Raw genomic sequence first — 21,115 nt, 5'->3', positions numbered from 1 at the left:
ATTTTAGTTCAATAAATAAAATTAAACTATGGGTCTTTTTTTACAAAATTAAAAGGTTGGTAGACATAAATAAAATTTGGTGGAAGTTAATGAGATTGGTAAATGATTGACGGGGGTAATAGTTAAAAATATCTACCAACTTATAGATCTTTTTTTACAAAATATAAACTTATGAAATTAAATTTTATATTTAAAAAAATTGAAACTATAATTTCAAACCGTAATTTCAAATGCATGTCCAAACGCTAATTTGAAATCATGATTTGAAACTTCATGCCCACACGCCCACTTAACCACTTAGCGGACAAGAATCATTAGATTTATAAACAAGTGTTCTGGTACACACTCGTCCATGGCCCTAGCCCCGAGGAATTAATGAATTAAAACCCACCGAGATACTTAAAAAATTATACTGTGTCACTTTTTCTTCTGTGCCGACAATTAAACTAGAATTAAAAATTTCAAGTTGGATCTAAAATAAAAATAAAAATGGGGGAATTAGAGCAAAATAATGTTTTGTTTGCCACTAAAACGTTAAAAGTGAGGTTTTAGATTCATGAAATTAAAGAGAGAATTTTGTGAAGAGAAGGAAATTATCTTTAGGTGGCAGACAACATGTCCCAGATGGCAATTCGTAGCAATGACACGTCCGCTATTATAGTAGCAGCATAATTTAAAGCAAGCCAAGCATAAGAAGAAACTTTCCCGAAGAGGAATGGACTAAGAAAGAATGCTGGAAAATTATTCAAGGGGTGGCATTATCAACGCATTGGACTTGAAGTGGACCAACAAGAATAATGCTCGTCTCTTAACCGCTTAGAACGGCCAGATGTACAAATTTGTCATTTTGATAAATAAATGGATCTTAAATTTAACTCAACTCTAAAATTTAGTTCATAAGGTGATGATTGTCCAAGCCAATATCAAGAGATTAGTTACACCATTCCGACAGCGATCTGGGACTCAACATTTCTCCACATGCCAAGGATTGGATATCTTGAGTGTGGACAATAGAAGATGGGATCCAACATCAGGTAAATCACAAAATTGGGATGGATCTGCCTTTAATATCATGATAAAGAAAGGGTGATTTGCACAATTAGGATCTTTCGCTAACATCGTTTAAATTTTGACTGAGTTGAGAAAAGTCTTAGGAAATGGCCTCCACGCCAAAATCAATTGATCAGGAATGCTAAGCAAAATCTTAGAGATCACTAGAATTTCTTATTTGATATTGGTCGGGACTTATCTTAACAACAAGTTATGGTGAATCCAAATCAACTCTAAATGACTTCAAATTTGATATACAACTTTCTAATAGTAATGCCAACAATTTTTGGTTAGATTGAACCTAAACTTTCAAAAAATAATAGTTTGTCTTCTTCAAAAAATGATTTTTCAAGCTCAACAAAACCCAACAAATATTTTTTTAATTTATTACATCCAAACCAATCCCAATTATAAGAGTAGATAATATAAGCACAATGAAACATTAACCTCTCAATTCCAACCACAAATAATCAATGGAAGGAGAAAAGATGAGAAGAATTAAGAAGAAGGAAGTGAAAAGGAAGAAGAGGGCGGAGGCGGTTCCGGTGGAAGTTTTTACTAACTTTTCAAAATCAAACACCGATCCTTTGGTTAGCTATACCGTGTAAATTCTAGATAAATGAATGAATTTGAGGCTTAATTGAATCTCAAAAGCTAGACCACGAAGTGAGAATTGTCTAAAATCCTATAAAGAGATCAATTGCACCATCCCACTCTGATGTGGGACCCAAGACATTTCATTTTTTGTTTTTCTTCAAATATTATAAGTTTTTCTCTGCTGTTTCGTTAAATGCGGGTCCATTCCTAGCAACAATATTAACGAGTAACAATTGATTTTGTTGCAAAGCACACTTTTGCGATGAAACTTATAAGTTTACTTTTTGGTGGTAAAATTATACAATACATTTAATTTGTGTCACTACTAGAAAATCGTCATTTTTTTACGAAAACTGTTAGAATGCCATCGGAATTTATAGAGTTTCGACTCAGTTTAGATGATTTTCAGTCAGTAAGAAAACAATTTGTTGGAAAAAGTTCCCGACGGATACAATCATAGATGGCCGATTGCATCTGTCGGAATGTTAAAATTGAAAAACGACAAATATACGTTGTCAATATTTTGATTGCTTCAGTCGGAAGATTAGATAGTAATTTTTGTTTTAGGTTTTCGACTACATTAGTGGGAATGATTCTATACGAGGATGAGCAGGTTCTAGTTTTGGCTTTTCAGACATGCCAACTCAGGTTCTTGAAGGCTTTATTGCTATGTCTCTGCTGTGGGACATCTTGGTTTGTATTACAGGACTTTTCGAGAGTATGGAACATGTTATGTCGAACTTCAACATATGAGACTTATCCTTAATATACCTCTACAACATAAATACATAAAATAAAGGATGTACTGTTGTCATACCTGGTGCCAAGGCAAGTTTGTAGGTCACCTCCTCAACAAGCTCCAAACCTTAAACAAGCCTATGAACCTTAGACTCAACTCGACTTTTCTTCCCGAGATGCATCACACCATTCATAGATGAGACCTCTAATAGTACTTTTACCCTCCAAGAACTCCAAATGACAAAGTTTGCAGTTTGCGTAACTCTTTTGCCTGTTCTGACTGTACGAAGTCGCTCTTAAATCAACTTAACCATTTTCAAGGCATGCTTTACAAAACCTGTGTCTAATAGCCTAGCCTAAGGGTGTCAAGTGGGCCGGGCCAGCCCGAACCCGGCCCACCACCGGCCCGGCCCAAACCCACTAAAAAGTGTAAGGGGGGCTAGGTGAACTTTATTAGGGGTCTGGGTAGGACAAGGTGGACACCCACCAAGCATGCCGGTTGATGGCCCACGGGCACCGCCGCCGGCCCCACTTCAAATTAAAAAAAAAAAAGAAAAAAAAAAGATAAGTACTACATTTATTACTAATAATAAATATTTTAAAAACATTATATCCTAATAAATTAGGAGTCTCTTTTTACGGAGCACTTTAGTTTTCTTTAAAATTGTATTTTAAAGCTAGACAATCTTGTTTTCTCAACAAATATACCTTTGATACATTTCAGTAGATAGTATGTATTAGATTGTGATAGTACTTATCTCAACAAATATACCTTTGATAAATCATTCAGTTCAATTTCATGCCTTTTCACAAGTGTCTACGCAACACACCGGTACCCCCTCCACCCCCCACCCCCCTAATAGGATAATACTCGACGCTCCAGACTTGTGGAGATATATGTCACCATAATGTTGACATTTAACATGTTCCTCATTTACTCGCTCAAAATGCATCCACACCGCACTTGAAGTCTTCGAACTCGAGGAGAAGGTGGAGGTAAAGTAATGTACACTAGTTGAATGACAAATTTAGATAAAGAGAGAATTGTGGAAAAATTGTGTGAAAATGAAGAAGAATGGAGGGGTATTTATAGTTTGAAAATATGACCAAAGTGAAGTTATTCATAAATTTAGGGGTTCAAATAAAATTAGCAACGACTAATTTTTAAATTTACAACGGCTAGCTTTTTGAATTTGACGACGACTAAATATTTTTTAATTTAGCAATTTTATCATTAGATGTAAATGTTAATTTTATTATTATTAGTAAATGTAAATGTCTATTTTTGTATTAGAACTTAAAAAAAAAAAAAAAAAAATCCCGCCCACTAACTATAACCCGCCGCCCGACGATTAGCCCGAGGTGTAGCCCCTATCCGGGGGTGGGCCGGACTTACACCCTTTTCCTCCAAGCCCGGCCCCCTAACTTATGGCCCGGCCCGTCCCCTTGTGGCCCACCTTAAAATGGCCCGGCCCGGCCCAACCCGGCCCACTTGACACCCTTAGCCTAGCCTCACCAGGATCAAACCAACTAATTGGAGAACAATACCGCCTACTATATAAGACTTGTAACAATGCCATCTGAATACTGGACTGGTAGCTATTATTTTAAGAAAACTCCGCCAGTGGCAAGAATTGGTTCCAGTGACGTCCAACGTCAATCTTACATGCTCTTAATATGTCCTCAAGGATCTGAATAATACTCTATGATTGGCCATTAGTATGTGGGTGAAAAATTATGTTAAGCTCCATCTATGCACCCAACTCTCTGTTTACAAACCACAAAAAATGAGCAGTGAACTATGTCCTCCGGTCAGAAATGATAGAAAGGGTGCCCTGTGCAACTGAACTATCTCCCCAATAAAAACCTGTGTTAGCTTCTCCGAAGAGTAAGTAGTTTGTACCTATATGAAATACACATACTTAATTAAACAGTCAGTAATGATATAGACTACGTAAAACTTCCTCTAGTTATGTGGTAAGCCTACCATAAAGTTCATAGTAATACGCTCCCACTTTCACTCAAGAATAACCATGTTTGGAGTCAAACCACTGATTTCTTATATTCATAGTTGACTTGTTGTCAATTCAAACACCGTGTTGGTCGGCAATTTCCTTCTTCATCATACGCTAGCAACAATATTACTTCAAATCACGATACATTTTTGTATCCTCGGGATGAATATAATATTGCGAACTATGAGCCTCCTCCAGTATCAATTACCCCAAATCACCATCATTAGGCACACAATTTTAGCGAGAGGCTGCATAACCCCATCATCATCAATAGTAACCTTCCTAGCACCGCCTCGCTACACCATATATTTAAGCTTAAGTAAATAACGATCCTCATACCAGTGAGCTTTTATCTACTCAATCAAGGACGACCGGAAAACAACACAATTCGACCAAAATATTTAATCTCGAAGTAAGTTTTGTGTCAAAATCGGGATGAATATAATATGGTCGAAAGATGCTCCTCAACCGATAAAAGAGCAAGCTCCTCCAGACTCCGGGCATCTAACGTTACCCCTCGAATGATACAATATAGTGATATCATAACCTTTAAGAAACTCATTATTCAGGCAATATGTACAATTTGTAAATCTCACTATTATATATCCCATACAGATAATGTCTCAAAATCTTGATGCAAATACGACTGTCGTCAACTCCAAGTCATATGTAGGATCTTCTCAAGAATCTTCATCAAGACTCAATAGTAACCTTCCGCATCAATATACACCGAGACTAACGCGCGAAGCATCACAATATACTACTTAACTCCAGAATCTGTAGGTAATGTCAACTTGTGAGATACTCAATGAAGTCTTGAACTTTTGAAAGCTCTTTTAATATTCACTGGGCCATTTGAACTGAACACTCTTCTGCCTTTGATACCCTTACTAGACATGATGTGACCCAAGAATGCAAATGAATCGAGCCAAAACTTGCACTTGGAAATTTTTGCATAAAGCTCTCGTTCCTTTAGAATCTGAAGCACAATCTTCAAATGTAGCTCGTGCTCTTCCATACTGCGGTATATGTCATCTATGTACACAATGACAAAATAATCCATATATGGTTTGAACACCATGTTCATCAAGTCCGCGATTGCTGTTGGGACATTAGTCACCGAATTCATATAAAAATATTAAACTCTAAACATGATATACACACTATAAAAATACTTGTGTTAGAATATGTAATTCAGTAATATTTTGTAATCTTCTATTTTAGGATAGCATATGTTAGTATTATTTAGTGAAATTAGTTCCAAAATTATGTTGTAAATCATGTATATCAACCCATTCATGGGAGCATTATTCAAGGAAAACATTCTGTGTGTCAAAAACCCTAGCATCCTAAAACCCTACCCCTATGGCCGACCCCTCCCCCCCCTCTCTCTTCGTTTTCCTCCTCTTCTCCATGGTCGACAGATCTCTACCGCTCCTATCAAATCATGCATTCCTATTGTGCTTGACTACGAAGGAAGCCAATACAATAACCGGGCTACCCTCTTCAAGCTCCATTGTCGTGTCCATCGACCATATCCTACCTCACCGCCTTCTCCCACCGTGCCACCACCCATCGGCACCCGAGAAACTTCCAAGGCCCTATGTGACATTGTTCGCAATGGATTTATGGCACCATATCCAATGATCTTCTTAACACGATCATTCATCCGAGAGGAGGACACCGCCAAGCCGAGGCTTTCGGGAATTGTTCATCTTTTTCGGGACAATAAATATAGGGCTCTCGCTCTTGATGCGAAGTTCACCAACACCAAATTTGGATTTTCCGAATGTGAAAGCATCTTGCACTGTGCTCCAGTATAAAGTTCAGCTCTTCGCCCTTCCGCGAGGTTGTCGGAGGAATATAAGACTTGAATATGTTCACATTCTTGTTTCCACAATGTTACTCCTCGGCATTTCTCGGTAATGGATGGACGGAAAATAACGCCAACAATTCTGCAAAAGAAAAACAATCGTGGAATGGGCAAGAAAAACAACCGCGGTCGCGGCTATGGACAAAGCGGCGGCGGGGGCAGCCGCGCCACGCACTCACTCGGCGCCCGTCGTTATATATCCCATACAGATAATTCTTGGTCTCAAAATCTTGATGCAAATATGCGCCCACGAGATATTGATCAAGCTACACACAATGTCGTTGAATCCGCCCGATGACGGAATTGGTACATGGACACGGAGCCACATCTCATAACCAACTCCCAAGGTACTCCAAAAAATAATGGCATTGTTGTTGGTAATGGTAGCATGATTCCAATTCGTGGTTATGGTCGATCTTCCCTTCAAGTAAATCCCTCTTTAAAACTCGAAAAATGTCTTACATGCACTAAACTCATCAAAAACTGATAATATGGTTTCCCCTTTGGTTTTAATGTGAAGGATTTACGGACAAACTCATGAGATGTGAGAGTTCGGGTGATCTTTATCCATTCTTCCCAAATTTTCGAGCCATCTCGCCATTCGCACCATCTCGCTTTTAGCATCTCTCCTCATATACACTCCGTTTAGGTCATCCGTGATGTTATTCTTAGTTCTTTACGTAGTAGTAATTTGATTGAATGTAATAAGGCTCGAAACAATGTTTGTCATTCTTGCCCTCTGGGGAAATTAATTAAATTGCCTTTTTATGACTCTCTTTCAACTACTACTATGCCCTTTGATATTGTTCACAGTGATGTATGGATCGCAGCTCATCCGTACAATTACACAAATTTTCTTTGGACTTTTCCAATCAAAACAAAGTCCCGGGTGATGTTTTCTTGTCGTTCTAATATTCGCACTCAATTGAAAAAGAAATCAAAAATTTTCAATGTGACAACGGGCGTGAATTTGATAATGGTCCTTTTCATAAATTTTGTGAACAAAACGGGATGTGTTTCCGCTTTTCTTGTCCCCACACTTCCCCCAAAATGGTAAGGCGGAACGGAAAATAAAATCGATCAATAATGTTGTTCGTACACTCCTTGCCCATGCATCTATGCCCTCTCCTATTGGCATCACGCTTTGGCCATGCCATTATTCTCCCTTCTAAACTCTTAGCATATAAGACACCCACTCACATTCTTTATCAAAAGAATCCATCCTACTCTCATCTTCGATTTTTGGTTGTCTATGCTTTCCTTACACAAATTCATAAGCTACATCTAGATCCATGTGTCTTCCTAGGATACCCAACCATCGACAAATGCTATGACTTATCGAGCCGAAAAATAATCATTGCACTGTGGTTTGATGAAAATTCCTTTCCTTTTTCACAAATGCATACTCTTTCTCCTACCTCATATGATTTTTTGGATGATGATAATTCCCCATTGAGAATCCACAATCCCTCTCGTGCAACCCACCACCCGATCTCCCCTACCTCTTCTCCTTCATCGCCGGCTACCGCCCCCCAGCTTCCCCGTGCTCTTCCATACTGACTACACGTAGTATGGGATTTTTAAGCCCAACTCAAAGTACCATAATCAAGCCTTAAGTGTCACCACCAATTCCATCTCCCCGAATCCGTTGGTGCCCTTAATGATCCGAATTGGAAGAATGCTATGCAAGATGAATATAATGGATAGTAAAACTGGGAGTTGGTCCCTCGTCCTCCAAATGCTAATATTATTCCATGTTTTTCATCAAGTCTTGTAGGTGATGGCGTGTCTCATGTTGATTGTGACTGTTGGGACATTACTATTGCTTTATCTCGTCATTCCCGACTTGATGTAAAGAATGCTTTCTTGCATAATTTGAAAAATATGTATCAACCTTTGGGGTTCGGGATCCTAAACATGATCCCGATCATGTTTGTCTCTTGCGTAAATCTCTTTATGGTTTGACTATAAAAACCATTGGTTTCTCCCATAGTACATCTCGACAACTCTCTCTTCATCTTTTGTCGTGGGAAAGATATTGCTTATATTTTGTTATATGTGGATGATATTATTCTGCCTTCAGGATGAGTCCAAATTAGAGGATGAAAGACTTGGGTCCGTTGAGCTATTTTGGGGGATTGAAGTCTCCGGGGACAACAGCCTTTATGTCTCGAGTTCTTATGCGAGAGACGAGCAGAGAGAAAGTGGTCGTCTGGCGGGTGCTTTGCAATACTTGACATTCACTCGGCTTGACATATCATACGCCGTCCAACAAGTTTGCTTGTTTATGCATGAAAGACTTTGGCACACATTTATACAAATCCCTCTCACTCCATCACTCATATCTTATACGGATTGGGGGGAGGATGTCCGGACCTGACGCTCCACGTCGGGTTATTGTGTCTCTTGGGGATAACTTGATAGGCCATACCTACTCTATCTAAGTCATAGAAATATAAGGGGTTGCTAATGTTGTCTTTCCGAGTCTTGTTGGATTCCAACTCCATTGTCCTATTCGTAAAAACGTTGGTCTATTGTGATAATGTAAGTGCCATTTACTCCCTCAACGTACCAAGCATATCGAAATGGACATTCACTTTGTTCGCGAAAAGGTTAGGAAAGTTCGTGTCCTACACGTTCCGTCCCGTTAAATTCTTGACATTTTCACCAAGACTATTTGATGATTTTTCGCGACAGTCTAACCGAAAACCTCCCGCTTCGACTGCGGGGGTGTGTTAGAATTTTTTTATATATTTTGTAATATTTTGTAATCTTCTATTTTAGGATAGCATATGTTAGTATTATTTAGTGAAATTAGTTCCTAATTTGTAGCCTACAATTATGTTGTAAATCATGTATATCAACCCATTCATGGGAACAGATTATTCAAGGAAAACATTCTCTTACAACTTGTACAGCCATGACCCACTGCCCAGGATGAGATGAGAGGATAAGAGAGTTGATAAGCCGCAGAGAGGAGCAGAGAGAAAGTGGGAAGAGAAAAGAAAGAAATAACACAAGTGAGCTCTTTATATAGGATAGGTATAGAAATATAAAACTTTCCGACTACCACAGTCAAAAAATTTGTCATCAATCCCTTAATATTTGTAAAAAATTTTTTTATTTGTTTTCCGACAAGCGTGTCAGCAGCGGTGGTCAAAATTGCTTTGACGATGACGCCAATTTAGAAAAGGAATTGACAAAATTATACGAGTCTGACAATATTTGTAAAAAATGTAAGCGAAATTTACGACCAAAAAAATTTAAGATAAATAAATAAATATTTTTACTTTTGACTACGTCCGTCAGAAAGGTAGTCGGATAAGCGACAACTTTTACAGTAATCGGAATCTGCAATCGAAAAAGATTAATTTTCAAGTTGGGGGTGTTGGTGTTTGCCTCTTCATAGAGTAAGAAAGAAAATGTTTTGGAGCTTGTAATTTAAATCTCCAATGGCAATTTGTGGCTATAAAAGCATGAGATAAAGGATAAAATTTAAAACTTAAAAGTTACTGTTATTTTCAAACATAGAAAAATGATATTTCTTTGGAACAGACAAATAACAAAAATAGTGCCAAGTATACTGGGATGGACAGAATATACATTTACATGTTAAATAATCTACTAGATCACTTGCACAATATGTGTGTGGCCAATTATTATATTTGCAGTGTACGATAGGAATCAATGGGTGATTGTTTTAGTTGTTATTGTGATTGTTCTACTTGTAAATTTGCGCACTAATATATTGTTTACGAACAATTGCGTACCAACTTATTCACTATATCACATATAAAATGGGGCCATTTTTTTTAGAAATCTTCATGATGCCATTTCCTCATCATTTCAGTTTGGAAAAGTATATTTCCCCATTTTTTAATTACTTTGTCTCCTCTTTTCTACGTAGAGGAATATAAAAAAGGTCTTTTGTCCCTTTTCAATTCTCACTAATTGCTTAGTGCAATAATTCTTACATAAGCAGTCGTGTCAGAGTAATTTTTATCAAGACAAATTAAATCAAATTGTAATCGATCGTCAGACCACATTTCACTTTCTCCTTGCTGTGAAGCACATTGCTGTTTTTATCTGATATGACGAGATAGTGTTTCAGCAATATCATAAAGCAAGCCATATAGTATGTATATGAATTGTTATTAGCAGTTCTAAGGATGAATTGCGTAGTGAAAAAGAAAATATTTGGTGCTTAGGTTAGTTGCTTATTGAAAATATAGCTTAAATCAAGCACCCATCTACGTGTATAAATGTCCTAACATAGGCAACCCCACACCTGAGAGAAATAAAATTTGTTGAACACTGAACTAATTAACTAAAAGAATTGATGCAGATCAGTATCGCATATATAGAGATGGAATATTCCTATAAAAGTTTTCTCTTTCTTTCAAGGCTTTTACACTTGTCCTTGTTATATATAGCATAAGGAAACCAAAATGAAAGGTTGTCATCTAATCTAAATTTATTGTAATACTTGGAAAGGTGTTATAAATTAAATAAGCAAATATATATATATATATATATATATGTATGTATATATATATATATATATATATATATATATATACACACACACGTTTGTAATTCCCGACATCTAAGACAAGGAAGAAATTTAAAAGTATCTTTTAGTTCAAGCTTAATAGCATTTGGCCAGAATGAATAAACGATGGTAAGACAAAAAACAAGTGTGTGTCACTAGAAAACAGGAAAGTACACGTTTGCCTTTCGGATTTTATTACTGTACCTTCAAGCATCCAACCAAATAGAAAAGGTCCTTTGATCAGGAGAAAGCTGTGCAATTATCTCTATTGTTACCCTTCAGTTTTCACACTCATCAAAAGAAACAACACTAGCCAAGCTAACCTAAAATCACCCAGTCAGTATGACAGTATATAAAGCAATTGATACCCAAACAGTTTCGCCTTAGTTTTCATGCACTTGGAAAAACATCGTGACTTCTTACTATTTAAATATTTACAAATTACACTTCTCGTGGTTCTTTAGATGTTTTACATGGGGACTGTGTAATTAATTTCTTTATATGATTTGAGCAATTCTTATCTCATGAGTTAACTTTTAAGATAAATTAATTTCTTTATTTGATTTGAGCAGTCCTTATCTCATGAGTTAATTTTTAAGATAGAGTTTGCAAGTTCCACTTTTTTTTATCACGGTTAACAAAATGATCATGAGTTTAATTTCTTAGATAGAGTTAGCAAGGTCCCTTTTTTTTTTTTTTTATCATGGTTAACAAAATGATCAATATTATTATAACAATTTAACTGAATCTTGCGTCGTAGCTATTTAACTTAAATTCAATGGCATTGTTAAAATTTCGTACTTCTAACTCCGGTTATAAAACTTGTTCAATTTATATATGTGTAGTCTGTGTCGGCAGTAATGTGTGTGTGTCAGTGTGTGTAGATGTGCTGCTAATTTAATCATCTATATCAAAATATTAAATCGAAGTGAAAGCTATATAAATGCCAAACTGCGTTGAAACTCAAATACGGGTGACGTAATGCTTTTCTTCAGTGGATAGCTACAGCCGACCATGCTATGAAACAAACAGAAAAAGGTGGACGCAAGCTCATCGTTTTTTATGAAAATACTCCTCCACATATAGCTTAAATTCCACATCAATTAAAAAGTTAATTACAGGTAAATCTGTTTAATAAGCATTCATTAATAATTAAAAGATATCATCTTCGTCTCATTTGATGTGAAGGTGTTGCTGATATATATTAGAAGTCAAACAATTTTTTCTTTGAGTATAATTTTCTCAAAGTTTCTTTTAAATATTTTGAATGATTAACTGTGCTGACTTATAGCAATACTTTTGGTGTATTTTTCATATATATATACCCGAATTCATAACTAAAATTAAATATTTTAACCCGAACTCTTTCACATAAATAGGAACAGAAGGAGTAGTAACCTGTTAACATGTTAATTGCACCAATTATATAATTTTTTTAAACACTATCCCTTATAATGGGCAACAATAAAAACAAAAACCCAATGCTATTTTTCAGGTAAAGGAGAAAAATACAAAGACACGTGCCTTACACGTGCTTCCAAGCTAATAGGTGCATTGCTTTTTTGGATTTCTTGAAACGGGAAAGGGCCTAAAATGCCCTTGAACTATGAGATTTGGTACAAAAATGCCTTCTATTTACTTTTACGCTCTAAAATGCCCCTGCCGTCAATCTATTGGGCCTAAATTGCCCTAATTTTTAACGGCAGGGGTATTTTTGGCCCAATAGGTGGACGGAGGGTCATATCCGCACCAAATTCGATAGTTCAGGGGCATTTTAGGCCCTTTTCCGCAAAAAGATTTAATTTTTTTATTTATTTCGTGGCACGTTTTAATTGGTTAATTTTAAAATTACCCTAAACTAATTATATCCCAACACAAATTCTGGATCCACGTAACCCGCCCCGACTTAAAATGGTGATTTTAGCAACATTTTAGGTAATTTTAAATGTTTCAGAACTCATTAAAAAGTAAATTTCAGGAAAAACTCATTTTATATCAATCTGAAAAGACAAAAAAACACCTCTAGCACGACCGACTAATAAGGGCATAAAAAATCGAATTATTCTCGAGTTTACTTCTAAATTGAACAAAGAAGATTTTAGATGTAATTTTATAACTTATTTAATAAACATAAACTTAACTAAATTCATAAACTTAGCACAAAATCCGAATCCACCTAAACCACCAGCCATGAATGAAAAATTGATATAGGATGAGCGGGGTTTTGGACATTCTTGGTTGTGGTGGCTCGATGGGCCATTTGGATGAGCGGTGTTACGGTCGTGATTTTAATGGAGGTTTTGGGCTGTTTCAATAGAGGAAAGAACGGTGGAGATTAATGATGGCTCACCGGCGGGGACGGATGTTGCTATAGTCACCATTTTAAGTCGGGACAAGTTAGGTGGATCTGAAATTTGTGTTAGGATATAATTAGTCTAGGTTAATTTTAAAACTAACCACTTAAAATGTGCCACATAATAAATAAATAAATAAAAAGAAATTCGGAAAAGGGCCTAAAATGCCCCTGAATTATGGGATTTGGTACAATATTGCCCTCCGTCCATCTATTGCCAAACATACCACTGCCGTTAAAAATTATGGGCAATTTAGGCCTAATAGGTTGACGGCAGGGGCATTTTAGAGCCCAAAGATAAACGGAGGACATTTTTGTACCAAGTTTCATAGTTCAGGGGCATTTTAGGCCCTTTTCCGTTCTTAGAAAATTAGTAGTCCTTAAAACCTATATACATAAATAATTGTTTAATTTAATTTGTAATCATAATGCAGTAAGCATGTCTTCTAGTGAGAAGGAATTCCACCAATCAAGATTCTAGTTATATTGAACTTGCCTATAAATCTACGGTTCTAACTTAATATTTCTCACCACTCTCATCATTTCTCTTAATATTTCTCACCACTCTCATCATTTCTCTCTTTTTTTCTTCTACAAAACATAGTTGATCATAAGGAGAGAGTGCTCTAATATTAATTATTCACATAGATGGCTTCTTTTGCTTCTTCAGCAACCAAAATTTACTATACTAAAAACAGGTTTGATCATGGCAAAGATGATCAACCTTATTTTGGAAAGGTGAAAATCAATGAAAAAAACAAGAAAAATCTGGACTTGAAATTGGTTACAAACGTTGCCGCCAGCCAATTGCCTGTGATTGTTCCACCACCAGACCAACAGGTGATTAAGGAGGAGAAGAAGCTAGCAGCATGGATTAGCGTCCGCCAAGAAAGATGGGAAGGAGAGCTCATCGTTGAAGGCGAGTTACCATTGTGGCTGGTATGTTCATATTGTTTAACCCGAATTTAGGTAATCAATTGAATTTGTAAGTGAGGTATAGGATATGTGGATGAACTTTAATCTATTTTGGGTTTATGAGATACAATTATGGATTTGCGTGCTATAGCATGTGTACGTGAATATATACGCTAATGATTTAAATAAAGATATAGATGTTTACGACTAAGCCAACTATGTTAAATGGATAAGCATAAAATGCCACTGATCCGGACCAAAAGAGAGAGAGAGCGCTTAAATATATTTTCTATTACAATGTTCTTGATCTCAAAAAAGCTAACCCTTAAAAGTAGGGAAATGCCTCCTATTTATAGTTTTGCCTTATGGGCCTTGCATACAACATAAAGCCCCTTTAGAATAAAGAAAACCCTAAAAGGATAAGGTTGGGTCGTACGGTCGACACCGTACGATTGGCGATCTGATGTGGCGAGAATGGTCTTGACGTGTGGCAATTTTGTAACTGATCACCCGGACTAACGGCCACGATCAACTTGGCCATAGAGAAACCGGACTAACGGCCACGATCAACTCGGCCATGGAGAAACCGGACTAACGGCCACGATAAACTCGGCCATGGAGAAACCGGACCAAACGATTTCCTCTGCTTTCTTCTGATCAACCACTTCTAGTGCAATATCTCTGGTCCGAAAGAAAGTCTTCATGCTCGTGCTTGTTTCTTTCTTCCCTCGATTCCCGGTCTCACCGATCTAGCATAAATCCGATTTTTACCGTATCCACATATCGTATGATATATTGTTAGTGTCAGTGTATAGAAGTTAAATCCTTAATATGCATATGGTACTAACGTTTACTGTTACATGCATTTCTTCATTTTGTACTGGAAGGTTAATTTTCTTTTTGTTGAATCATTTGTTATAAGTTTTTTTTCTTCTTCTGAAGTTGAGATCAAAGATGTGTATAAGAAATATATCTCTCAAGAAAATATAGAAATTTACATGAAAACAAAGGTTTCTGAACTTATTTTGCCAGACAGTATGAACACTCGTCAAACAGTTAATAAGAGAAATTTAATACTTAGCAATCTTGTGATTGATGATCTCATGGTCCTCTCTTACTATATTTTTATACGTAATAAGTAGATTCCACGTCCAGCAAAGGATATTCTCTTCTTTCAAGGTGATAAAGAATGTTATATAGTATTAACACGACAAGAATATTTAAGATCTGAGAAGATAAAAATAAAATTCTTTTCTTTGTATGTTTGTTAGGAAAATAAAATAATCCTTTGCTTTATCTTTTGTCTTTAATTCATAGAATAGCAGATAAAAGCTCATTCCACACGTCACATTCCAAGTCCAAATCCCAGCGCATACAATTCTTTTATTTACTCATACCAATAAATAAAAAGAGAGACAAAATAAGAATAAAATTAATGTACATATTTTCTTGTCTATGTAGAACGGCACGTACCTGAGAAATGGTCCAGGACAATGGCACATAGGGAATTACAATTTCCGGCACCTATTTGACGGCTACGCCACCTTAGTCCGACTTCACTTCGAAAACGGACGGCTAATAATGGGTCACAGGCAAATCGAATCTGAGGCATATAAAGCAGCAAAAACCAGTAACAAAATATGTTACCGAGAATTTTCAGAAGTACCTAAGCCAGACAATTTCTTATCATACATTGGTGACATGGCAAAACTACTCTCCGGTGCTTCCTTAACCGATAACGCGAATACTGGAGTCGTTAAGCTCGGTGATGGCCGAGTAGTTTGCCTAACGGAGACCATAAAAGGGTCAATAGTGATCGATCCAGACACACTCGACACGTTAGGGAAATTCGAGTATAGTGACTCGTTAGGCGGGTTAATTCATTCAGCTCATCCAATTGTTACGGATAGGGAATTGTTGACATTGATACCAGATTTGATTTACAATGGATATGTAGTGGTGAGAATGGAAAAAGGAAGTAATGAGAGGAAGTTTATAGGGAGAGTGAATTGTAGAGGAGGACCAGCACCAGGTTGGGTCCATTCGTTTCCAGTAACGGAACATTATATTATTGTGCCGGAGATGCCGCTAAGGTATTGTGCACAAAATTTGTTAAAGGCTGAGCCCACACCACTATACAAGTTTGAGTGGCACCCTCATTCCAAAGGCTTCATGCATGTTGTGTGTAAAGCTAGTGGCAACATTGTAAGTCCCCTCTTTCTTTCTACATCTTTTCACATTTGAGTTTAAGTTATATATATCGTAGACATGAAGAGTTTTTACACAATTAATCAAGTCATTCTTACCTATTATAACATGTTATCTGTCTTATTTTCAAGAATAAAAATATCACATTTTAAGGAGAATTACTTGTAAATATCACTTACTAGTGTAACAAAATACTTTTCTGATAGTACGTATATAATTTAAACTCGATTATTAACGTGTTGTTTGTCCAGCTTGAGCTACACCTAAAATTGTTTAAAGAAACTTAGCAAAACTTACATGTTCTTAGTACTAATTTGGAACTTTCCTCTTTATTCATATGCACTATCTTTTTTTTTTCTTTCTAATATTCAAATTATTTTAATGGTATGAAATAATTGAGTTAGAAGGTGTTTGGATTGGCTTAAAAGTGGGTCAAATGAGCTTTTAAGCCACTTTTAGCTTATTTAGGTATTTGACAACTTTAAAAAGTGCTTTTAAGCTAAAATAAGCCATATCCTTTAGCTTATATTTTTTATGATTCCCCAAATATCCTTTAAAATAAAAGCCCTACCAGCCCTCTTTTCTGATCCTTTCCTCCATTCATGCTTTTTCTATTCTCCATCCTTTCTCTGCAAATTTCTCTCACCTTGTTGATTTGATTCTCTTTATTTGTTTTTTTGGACGTCTATTTTGTTTTTCTAGTTCTTATTTTTTGTTGATACCATTATCTGCAAATTTCCTTCACCTTGTTGACATTTGTTTCCTTCACCTCTCTTGTGCGATTTTCTTTGTCAGATTTCTTTCTTTTGTCTTTCATTTGTTTGATACAACAATCTTACTATTGTTTTGATTACTGTTGCAATATTTTAATCTTACTGTTATTTTAATCAATATAGAACTACAAGTGAATTGAAATGTAAATTAATTTTTGTTTGAATCAATTACATTAAAATATCTTGGATAATCAGTTTATCTATAGTGCTAATAACAACAAGGATATTTCAGCACTTTTTTACCAAATACCTAACAGCTTTTTTTAAGCTCCAACATTTTATCCAAACACCGCAATTGCTTATTTTAAAAATCAGCTCAAACACTTAAAAATAGCTTTTAAGCACAAGCTATTTTTTTTTAAGCCAATCCAAACGGGCTCTCACATAATAAAGAAAAGTTTTTCAAGTGGAAAAAGGATTTTGATATCCCATTTTTTGAAATATTTTGGGGTTTTTATTTTCTTGTGAAATCTGAAAAGGTGGCAAGTGTGGAAGTGCCATTATTCGTGACATTCCACTTCATCAATGCATACGAGGAAAAAGACGAAGATGGTAGAGTTACTGCTGTTATTGCAGATTGCTGTGAACACAGCGCCGATACCACTATCCTTGACAAGCTCCGTCTTGAGAATCTCCGCTCCTTCAACGGCAAGGACGACGTCTTGCCGGATGCAAGGTACAATAGTATAAACTTGACCAACGGTTTTCAATTGTGTTTATGATGATGCCACTTTAATATAAAGTCAAACCTCTCTACAACACTATCGTTAGGTCCGAAAATTTTTCAACTATTATAGAGGATGGCTGTTATACACCTATAACACCATTGACAATTAAATAATATTTCACTGCTATAGGCAAAAAAGATGCATAAAATCTAATTTTCATTTTTAATTGCCAAATTCTAAGCTTAATCACCCTTTGTATAACAAAGAACAATCGTTTAATGATGAAAATATATATATTCATATAATATTTTTTATTGTAATAGTTTATTAAATGATTAAATATTTGGTCAAAATCTCTACACTTATTATTGGTAATCATAGCTATTTCATTTTTATAAAGATGTTTAATTATTATATTACCATAAAAAGAAGATAACTGTTATATGGGGGGTAATTTTACAAAGAGTGTGCTGTTATAAAGTTGGTTGTTGTTGTTATAAGTGAAATGCTGTTATAGGGAAGGAAAATATAACATAAAAAATCGGTTCCGAAAGAAGTTGGTTGTTATAGAGAGGTGTTGTTATATGCGGGTGTCATTATAGAGAGGTCTGACAGTATGTATATTTACTACTTCTCTATAAATTAAAGCGTAAAAAGAATATTTACGGTATCAAAAAGGGAGCCAGAACTTGAAGTTTATGGGTTCAAAATTCTACTTGTTTTAAGTAGTTGGTTCTAAATTGGAGTAACAATTTGTACAAGTTTAATGGTTTTCTTAGGACAACTACAAGATTCAAACCAAAATTACTGGGCTCGGCTGAATCCGTAACATACTCTAGCTCTGCTCATGTACGTTATTATCACCTAAAATATAGCTATATGTAATCTCGCCTGTGTAGTGGAATTAACAACTTAGAAAATAAGACATAACCGTCTATAACATATCAAAATGAATAGTGAGGTTTTTTTTACACCACTAAGAATTATGCCAGATGTATATATAGGATCCCTCCACCCTTAATAAGGTTTTGAGCTTGAATCATGGGAATGAAACAAATTCTGATGCAAAGCATTTCCCTTTTAATGAGCCTTACGTGATGCCAATCCGAATTAATTGGGGCTATAGCAGGTACCAGATGAGAAACACCAAAAAAAAAAAAAAAAAAAACCTATAGTATTAGCGTACAAAAGTTAAATCTTTTTCTAAATAGACAAGTATTAGAGCATGTCGTCTTTTTGGATCAAACAAAGAAGAAAGACGTCGTGAAAACTACCTGTTCTGATTAATCTATTTGCATCATTGCATGCACGGATAGCAACCATTTTGAACATTTTAGTATTATACTAATTAAGTCAAACATCCTACAATCCAAGAAAGGTCTACGGGAAAGGGAATTTAATTGTTGTTTTCTCATGTAAAAAATACAAGTTCCGATGATGTCAAGAGGACTATCTTGTACTCTTTTCTCTAACTTTTCTGAACGTAAGAAAGGATTGTATTTGTCCTGTACCCTGAACCTGAAGCACAAGTTTTGAAACTTTTAAGATACCTTATTCTTTTGATTACCGTTTTGCACGTCATGAGGTCCATATAATTCTTATATTTAAAATTTATGATCTCTATATAATCGATCTTATAATTAAGTTGTCCTCGTTTGGAAAAATTTGTTACAATAAATAAGCCTCGCGGGCAGTGATCCGGTAGGCATTATAACTAGTAGGAGTACGTAGTACTTTTCTTTTACTAATAAACACCTTGTTAACCCGATAGTCCTTCCACGGCAAAATTTGGTAATTTTAAAAAGTCTTGAATTTTGAGCGGACTTGATACATAGCATAGGTGTCTTAATAAGTGAAAGCTCATTACCAAAAGGTGAGAAATATGATGAGATGGCTAAGAATCCCTTCACTCTTAATAAGAGGTCTCTGGATCAAGATGTGCGCAGGGAGAAGCTTCTGGTAGGCACATTTTACCCCTTAGTGAGCCTACTAGAAATTAATTCAGATTAGTCGGGCCAGTGAACTTCAGATTGCAAATGGTTAATATCCAAACAAGAACAACTGAAAAAATCTTTATAAAACCCTATATTGGTTTCACACAACTGTCTACTGGGAGAAATTAAAGCTTAATCTCTAAATAATTAGAAAAAGATTTTTGATTAATGGTTTTTGGTGATAGGGTTGGGAGATTCAGAATACCATTAGATGGGAGTCCATATGGAGAACTAGAAGCAGCATTGGACCCAAATGAACATGGAAGAGGCATGGATATGTGTAGCATGAATCCTGCTTATTTAGGCAAGAAATACAGATATGCTTATGCTTGTGGTGCTAAGAGGCCTTGTAATTTCCCAAACACCCTCACTAAGGTCAGTTTATTCTGCTCTCTTCTATTTTTCTTTTCCGCTAGTGCTTATAATTGGTATTGTTCCATGAGCATTATCTATTATTTCAAACGATAACTAATTTGAGGACTGAAAATTTTGCAGATTGACTTGTTTGATAAAAAGGCAAAGAATTGGTATGACGAAGGTGCGGTGCCTTCTGAACCCTTTTTTGTGGCTCGACCTGGTGCAACCGAGGAAGATGATGGTAATTAATCAATCGATATATCTCGTTAGATTAACATGTTCCCATTCATATTTATGCATCTAAGTAAATACTAATCCAAGCCTAAGTAAAATAATATAAAACACAAGTATTCCCTCCGTCCCAATTTATATTGCACAGTTGGAATTTCAAGAGTCAACCAAGTTTTTCTTTGACCAAAATTTCTTTATATGCCTTTTAAATATTTTAAGTTTTCAATTATTATGCTTTATAGTACTTTTTACGTAATTTCTAAATATATAAATTTTATTTCAAAAAACTTAAAGCTTCTATGTCCGAATTCACAGTCAAAATTTAGAAGTTTAAATCTTGAAATTCAAATTGTACTACATAAATTGAGACACAGGGAGTAATTGAATAAATTGAGACAGGGAGTAATTGAATTGCAGCATCTTAATAAGGTGTAACATTCTTGAATTGTGCAGGAGTTGTAATATCAATGATCAGTGACAAAAATGGAGAAGGATATGCTCTAATACTGGATGGATCAACATTTGAAGAAATTGCAAGAGCAAAATTTCCTTATGGTCTTCCCTATGGGCTGCACGGTTGTTGGGTTCCAAAGAAATAGTATCACCCACATCCCAAACAGTGTTACTATATGATAGCCCAATATACCTTATAAGTCAATAATAAGATAGTGAAATTTCCAGTTCTTGAATAGCTAATGCAGTATTTTGTGCATATTCGCTCTCAGTAATAGAACATTTTACCCATATTAATAGTATATATGAATGCATATGCTCTAAAATGATCATTCATC

The 21,115-nt window shown here is 35.7% G+C and overlaps 1 protein-coding gene across 1 annotated transcript; it reads left to right on the top strand.

Annotated features, from left to right (window-relative positions):
- The first annotated feature begins 13,753 nt into the window (after window positions 1-13,753).
- Window positions 13,754-21,070, top strand: LOC132069247 (carotenoid cleavage dioxygenase 8 homolog B, chloroplastic). Its single transcript, XM_059462656.1, has 6 exons — window positions 13,754-14,117; window positions 15,555-16,298; window positions 17,554-17,750; window positions 19,922-20,111; window positions 20,232-20,334; window positions 20,778-21,070. Exons 1-6 carry the CDS (start codon window positions 13,827-13,829, stop codon window positions 20,921-20,923), a joined length of 1,671 nt encoding a protein of 556 aa, XP_059318639.1. The 5' UTR covers window positions 13,754-13,826; the 3' UTR covers window positions 20,924-21,070.
- Window positions 21,071-21,115: the final 45 nt, after the last annotated feature.

This window comes from Lycium ferocissimum, chromosome 9 (assembly GCF_029784015.1).
Source record: "Lycium ferocissimum isolate CSIRO_LF1 chromosome 9, AGI_CSIRO_Lferr_CH_V1, whole genome shotgun sequence".
Taxonomy (NCBI): Eukaryota; Viridiplantae; Streptophyta; class Magnoliopsida; order Solanales; family Solanaceae; genus Lycium; species Lycium ferocissimum.
The sequence above is the reverse complement of the archived record's forward strand: the minus strand, read 5'-3'. Positions and strand labels throughout refer to the sequence as shown.